The sequence below is a fragment of the Orycteropus afer genome, unplaced genomic scaffold (genome assembly GCF_000298275.1).
Source record: "Orycteropus afer afer isolate SDZICR_OR568_19922 unplaced genomic scaffold, OryAfe1.0 scaffold00647, whole genome shotgun sequence".
NCBI lineage: Eukaryota > Metazoa > Chordata > Mammalia > Tubulidentata > Orycteropodidae > Orycteropus > Orycteropus afer.
In genome coordinates this window covers 998570-1005942 of record NW_006922234.1, presented here as the reverse complement: position 1 = coordinate 1005942, position 7373 = coordinate 998570, and the positions used below count along the sequence as shown (strand labels likewise).

Below are 7373 nucleotides of genomic sequence, written 5' to 3'. Positions count from 1 at the left end.
GTAACCAAAAAAAGAAAAAAGGGAAAAAGAAGAAGAAAAAACAAGAAAACCTGCAATATCTGGGGATAGGGCACTAAGAGAAAAAAAAGTAGAGAAGGAAGTTAATGAAGAAAAAAAATGGGAAAGATGTAAAACGAAAAACAAGTAACAGGGTTACCCATGAGAAAAAAGGGGAAAGAAAGAAAGAAAAATTCAACTAGGAACAGGGAAAAGAAAAAAAGCTGAAAACTAGGACCTGGGAGGGTAAGAATAAGAATAATAGTAAAAAGGACAAAAGTATTAATAATAATAGTTGTTTTAAAACAGACAAATACAAGCAAACGAATCACCAGAAAAAAAGAAAGTGAAAAAGAAAAAAAAAAATCGGTGGAGGACAGGGCAGGGCACCCAGGCTCCGCCTGAGCACACAGACTGTGATGGAGTTCCTGTGGGCCCAGAAGGTGGGTGGGAGTCGGGGATGGCCACACCTCCATTTACCAAGCGGGTGTGGGGAATAAGAATAACAAGAGGAATGTTGTACCTTTTCAGTCTTGCAGGTCCGGAGTGTCCTTGGGGTTGCTGGAAAGCAGAATGTGTTCTTAAGCCCCTGAAATCTCAGAAAGCGCTGTCTCTTTAAATATCCAAAGCGGTCAAGCCGCTTGTAACATTTAAAATGGTGGCACTCTCCAGACCAGCAAAAGTCCACAGCTCAGCCTGCCTTTCTCTTCACCTTCTCCATTGATTCCCCAGCAACCAGAACAGTCCTCCGTGCAGTCCCTGGCTAGCAGGGCTGATTTTTAGGTTAATTCTTAAGTCCTACTGGCACTCAGGAATCTCCAAGCTGTCTGTGCCGTCAGGATCGCTCAGGATCACTGCCAAACCACAGCTCCGTATGTCTCCTTTTTTGGTATTTTCACACAAATTCTTCTGCTAGTTGGGGTTGAGTCCACTTCTGTATCCTTCCCTTCAAGGCTCAGGGGTCCAAGATTATCTTCTGTGTCTGTTAATTGGTTTCCCTTTTCTTTGTTGAAGAGGGTCTGTGCAGTCTTTCTGCCTAGTCCTCCATCTTACTGGAACTCCCCCCAAATATGGTTTTGAACATCAAAATAAATAAGGATAGTAAATGGACTATAACCCATTGAATAAAAAAAGAATTTATTACTTCACAATGATGATACATAGATAAATTGATATATGTATATATGTATGTATAGACAGATAGATAGGGAAGGGAGGGGATCTTCCTTACAGTAAAATTCTAACTGGTAAATAACAGAGGTAGCGGTGGAAACAGAAAATCATCATTCTGCAACCATCATGATAAAAGATGGCTATGGATGCTATGTCGGGGTGGGGGACATTTGGAAGGCTTCAAAGTGTCTCCCTATTATTGTCTCCTATTCAAAGTGTCTCCTTATTAGTTGTAAGAGGGGAAAGAGTAATCACACAGAATAGAAACCAGAAAAAACCTTGATCAGGTGTTCAAAATTAACATCTGGCAATGTTCTGGATTAAAAGAAACTAAAAAAGCAAGAGAAATAGATGCAATCATGATCCTGGATGGACCCTATACTGGAGAAAAAAAAATACAATAAAAGATAGGCTTCCAATTAGATAAATGTATCAATATTACATTTCCTGACTTTCATAAATGCACTTTGGTTATGTTAAAGAATATCTTCATTCAGAGAAAATACACACTGAAGGATTAAGAGGCAAAGCATCATGATGCCTGCAACTTAATCTCAAATGGTTCAGAAAAAAAGTAATAAAAGTATCTGTAAAGATAAAAAGAACGATAAAAGCAAATATGGAAAAATGTTAGAAAGTGGTGAATTTGCAGAAAGGGTATATGGGAGTTTTCTATACTATTCTTGCAACTTTTCTGTAAGTTTGAAATTATTTAAAAATAAAAAGCTAAACTTAAGTAACACTGGCTTTGCCTATAAGGGGAATTGATTTGTTTCAGAAAGTCTTTTTCATACATCTATGCATCCATCAGCCATCCCATGGCCTTCAGTATGGATCACATCTCAACATAACGAAAACAGAAATCCTCACAACTGGACCAATACATAACATCATGATAAACAAAGCAAAGATTGAAGTTGTCAAGGATTTCATTTCACTTGGATCTACAATCAACGTCCATGGAAGCAGCAATCAAGAAATCAAACAATGAATTGCACTGGGCAAATGTGCTACAAAAGACCTCTTTAAAATGTTAGAGCAAAGATGTCACTTTGAAGACTAAGGTGTGCCAGACCCAGCTAGGGTATATTCAGTAGCCTCATATGCATGTGAGAGCTAGACAATGAATAAAGAAGACAACAGAAAAATGATGCATTTGACTTGTGGTGTTTCTTGGTGAAAAATACTGAAAATACCATGGACTGCCAGAAGAATGAACAAATCTGTCCTTGAAGAAGTGCAGCCAGAATGCTCCTTAGACGCAAGAATGGCCAGACTTTGTCTCACTTACTTTGGTTATGTTGTCAATAAAGTAGAGGGTCAGTGAAAAAGGGGAAGACCCTCAACAAGATGGATAGACACAGTGGTTGTGACAATAGGCTCAGGGATGGCAATGGTTGTGAGGATGGTGCAGGACGTGGAGTTGCTATGAGTTGAAACTGACTCGACAGCACCTAACAAACAGCAATAGCAACATCCACCCAGAAATTAAAAAAGCATTTGTCTACCTAGTGTTACCAGGTACTGTGCAAAGTGGTGGCCCACAGACACACCTACTCCTCACTTATCAATTAGCTTGTTATCCAACATCTTGCATTTACAACAAGAGTAAAAAAATCTACTATCTGACTATTTTGTGCATTAATGATGTACATCAGGCAGTAACAATTGCCGAGGTATGAGGTGAGAGTAACGCTGGCAGTGATGGTTAAGGTTATGTGTCAACTTGGCTGGGCCAGTGTGGTGGTTAGGTTTGTGTGTCAACTTGGCTGGGCCTGGCTGAGTGGCTGGGCAGCTGGATGTAGTTATTCCCCATGATGAGACTGGTCATCAACTCCATGGTGGAATCTACTGTGAGCAGCTGAGTAGCTGCCCTAGGGATGTGGTCTGCTTCCTATATATAAGGAGAAGCCTTGAGGAACGGTCTCTAGCTTATGGCATGCTCAGACACTGCATGTAGCCAAGTTCAGCAGCCTGCCATGCTCTGCCGACCTTGGGACTTTCAATGGACTTCAATTAATGGCCTGTTGTGTGATTTGGTAACATCGGGACTAGGCCATTTTATTTGTCTACCTTGGGCTTGTTAGCCTTAGCAGCCAGTAGCTGCCTGAGTGAAGAGATGCCTCCAGCTTCAGTGGGCCGGGAGCAAGGGGCAGAGCTGAAGCCCAAGGTCAAGGGGCTTTCACCCAGCCCCTAGAGCCTGGCACTTTGAACTTGGACTTCTAGCCTCCCGGACTGTAAGAGAATAACCTCCTGTTTGTTAAGGCCATCCCATTGGTGGTATATTCCTGTCAGAGCAGCCCCAGGGAACCAGAACAGCCAGGATTCCGAGTAGTTTGGCAGTTACATAATAATGTAATTTGACAGTTATGTAATGATGTAGTCATCCTCCACTTTGTGATCCGATGTGGTCATCCTCCATTTTCACATAATGCCTATTTCTGCATAACAGCCTGGTCTTTGGAACCTACCCATGTTGACAAGTGAGGAGTGAGTGTATACTAGGCAATGCTCAGACATGAGCTTAGTGCAACTGATTAAGAATCAAAGTCTCCCGAAAACTACCAGAAAGATTGGTCGGATAGAGACTGGTGGAACCCCTGAGACTACAGCCCCAGGTTACCCTTTGGGCTGAGAAACAGACTCATTTCCATGGATTCGCTCTCAACCCAACAGTAGAAAGACCTCCATGCAGAACACCTACCCCAGGGAGATGCACCCACCTACTGTAGGGAGATGCACCCATTAGATCAACCAGCCACGAGACACCAGATGGGCAGCACTCACACAGAGGGCAAGCTGGACGGATGGGAATGCACAGATAGGAAGGGCACGGGGGGGGTGGGGGCAGTCACCGGGCGGGAGGGAGGAGAGAGTTTTTTCTGGTTGGGGATGGTAATTGGGCTGTGAACTCAAATGTGCATGAACTGTTGAGAGTAGTAAAACAAATCTGCTTTGTAAATTTGCACCCAAATCACAATTAAAACATTTTCTTTTTTTAAAAAAAAAGGCTCAAAGTTTCTTGCCCTACAAGGCATTAAGGGGTACTGTAAAACTATTTTAATTAAAAGCGTGATCTCATTGCAGGAATAGACAAATATATCAAATGTAGAACAGAGTCCAGAAATTGACCCATGTATGTGTGTGTCTGCTTCTGTATGGTTCCATAATTCCAGAACATGTTTTAACATGTCCTACCTTGACACAGAATGGTTGGTGAAAAGGTGCATATGGAAGAAGATGAGAAGATAAAAGGGAAGGGGAAGCCAAACAAATAATGAATGTTTAAAAAATATGCATTATATACTCACATGTATACATTTACATGAAATGTATTTATTTATACATAACAATTCTTCAAAGAAGTATGATCTTCCATAGCACACAAGCTCATTAATTATCAGAAAATCAAGCTTTTATCCATCACGCACTGGACCCAAGTGATGCTTTACTTACTGTACATCATGTTGGAGGCTTGGAACTCTGGGTCCTGGGGCTGCACTCCTGCTGCACTGGGGAGGAAACGCTGCATATTCTCGGTGAGGTACCAGCTTCGGTTCTCGTCAAATACCGAAAACAAGATGACATTTCTTTTGTCTGACATCATCTGTTAATTGCAAGTATTGAAAGAGGGAAATATATGCTACTGATACTGTCAGGTAGAAATTAGCAGTCTATGATGAGAGCAATGGCATGCACGTGACCTATCTATGGTCCTTGGGCTCAATCATTTTCCTCCTGTGGTCCCTACTCTGGCATGTGTCTGGGCCTGGGAGTGGGGTGGGTTCTATGAGCAGTGAGTATATGTTTAGAGCAAATGGGTCCTCAGGGCAAGAGGGTGACTAGACCCATTAAACCACATTAACATCCTAAGTCTGATGTTTAAAAATACTTGAATTTTTTTTTTCCAAATCAGTTTGTATATGAAACAAACTTGCAAATTAGTCACTTGTTAATGGAACCAGGTAAGATTTAATGTGCACGTCTCACTAATGTGTATAAATGTCATTTCTTTTTGTATAACCTATGGGAGCTCTGGTGGCGTAGTGCCTAAGGCATCTGACTGCTAACCAGAAGGCTGGCACTTCAAACCCATTGGCCACTCCTCAGAGGGAAGGCTGGGCAATCTACTTCCGCAGTGATACTACCTCGGAAACCCAAGGAGGGGTTGCTAGGAGTAGGGTCCCACTCACGGGCAGTGCATTTGGGTTTTTTCATAACCTATAGTTACAAAGGCCAGTGGTGGATCACTGGTGGAAATGTCACCTTCCATGTGGGAGACCCTGGGCCTGGCAGTGTTTGGTTCTACTGTAAAATGGGGTTGTCATGAGGCAGAGGCTGACTCAATGGCCAAAAACAACAATAACAGGTTTGAGGGGAGGAAAAAAATTGTCAGGATGGGGCCAGGCCTTGGCCGAATTTATGTCTTTCTGGGTTTGTGTGCCACATGGTTAACTGCACTGAAGTTCATGGACTTTATTCTTCAAACCAATGAAACGTTACTTAAAAGACTGTTGTCAAACTATGAAAGATCCTATGTATCACAAATAATCAAAAAGGCACACAGTCAAGCCTTAAAACCTAAAACTGAACCTATTCCCGTCCAGTCGACTTTAACTCCTCGCAACCATAGCGAATGCGGTAGAACTGCCCATAGGGTTTCCAAAGCTGTAAATCTTTTTCCCATGGAACAGCTGATAGGTTTGAACCACCAACCTTTCTGTTAGCAGCCGAATGCTTAATCACTGAAGCACTGTTGTTCTTGTTGTTGTTATGGGCCGTTGAGTCAGCCCCGACTCATAGCGACCCCTCCTTGGGTTTCCGAGGCAGTATCACTATGGAAGTAGATTGCCCCATCTTCCTTCCAAGGAGTGGCTGGTGGGTTTGAACCGCCAGCCTTCTGGTTAGCAGTCAAGTGCCTTCGGCCCTATGCTACCAGAGCTCCTACTGAAGCACTAGAGCTCCTAATCAAGCCTTAGCAATCAGTTATTCCAGAACCAAGCAATGAGTTTCTGTTCATAGAATTTAGCTTTTTTTTTTTTTTTTCCTTTCCATTGGCAAATGTGGTCAAATTCTAACCATATTGAATTCAAATAATGCTGAAATATTTTATCTTTCCCTTTCTTTCACTCAACAAATATTTATTTCTTACTAAATGCCATGCACTGTGCTAGATGCTGGGGACATGCCAATTCTGAGATGTCCAGAAGAGGAGTCTAGGCTGTAAACATAAACGTATGGGTCATCTAAAAACAGGTGGTCACTGAAGATGGCAAATAAAGGCTACCAGAGCCCCAGTCCATTTCCTTTATTAGGCTACATTTCTGGCGGTTACATTTCCTGAAGCTCTGGTGGTGTAGTGCCTAAGGCACTTGACTGCTAACCAAAAGAGTGGCAGTTCAAACCCACCAGCCACTCCTCGGAAGGAAGATGGGGCAATCTACTAGAGATACCGCCTCGGAAACCCAAGGAGGGGTCACTATGAGTCAGCACTGAGTCGATGGCAGTGTGTTTGGGTTTGTGGTTCTGGGTACAGGGGGCAAATGCTGACAGAGTACAGGAAATCTTATCTGGAAGTTCATCTCTATCATCATTCCATTTTTCGCTTCAAACCAAACACTGGGACAGGAAAGTGCTCACCTGGTTTCCTCTTTGATCCACAGATTCTTTGTAACAGATGAGGAGTGGGCCAATGAGTCCTGAAGCTAGATCTTTCTCCAGATTAACGAAGCTGGAGTAATAGCGCGTCAGGCACCGAGGATCTGATTGAGTTGGCCCATCTGCTAGACTCACTGTCCATTTGTACTTGAATATCTCTCCTGGCATAATCTGAAAGTCCTTCAAGTGCTTCACACCTAACCACATCCAAACCCAGAGAAAGCTCAATGAGAGTATAACAAGTCACATATTGGCAGTCCTGTTATCACAGAGGATTGACAAATCGATATGTGCAAAGAAGGTTTTCAACAAGTAGAAACTAAAACTTCACATGTTATTACTTTAGGGTTCACACATTTAAATAATAATAATAATAATAGGAGCAAGAACTAAGGGACGCTCCCATGGAAACTATAAAAAAGCAAGATCCAACGATACCATTGTTGCTGTTATGTGCCGTGGAGTCGGCCCCGACTCATAGCGACCCCTCCTTGGGTTTCCGAGGCAGTATCACTACGGAAGTAGATTGCCCAACCTTCCTTCCA

The 7373-nt window shown here is 42.6% G+C and overlaps 1 protein-coding gene across 1 annotated transcript in view; it reads right to left on the bottom strand.

Annotated features, from left to right (window-relative positions):
* Positions 1–7373, bottom strand: part of F8 (coagulation factor VIII) — a 105188-nt gene that overhangs the window by 62324 nt on the left and 35491 nt on the right. Inside the window, exons 11-12 of the mRNA XM_042783081.1 lie at positions 6811–7025; positions 4627–4777 (exon numbers count right to left, since the gene is read on the bottom strand). Of these exons, the coding sequence (XP_042639015.1) occupies positions 4627–4777; positions 6811–7025 (366 nt within the window). The remainder of the gene's footprint in view (positions 1–4626; positions 4778–6810; positions 7026–7373) is intronic.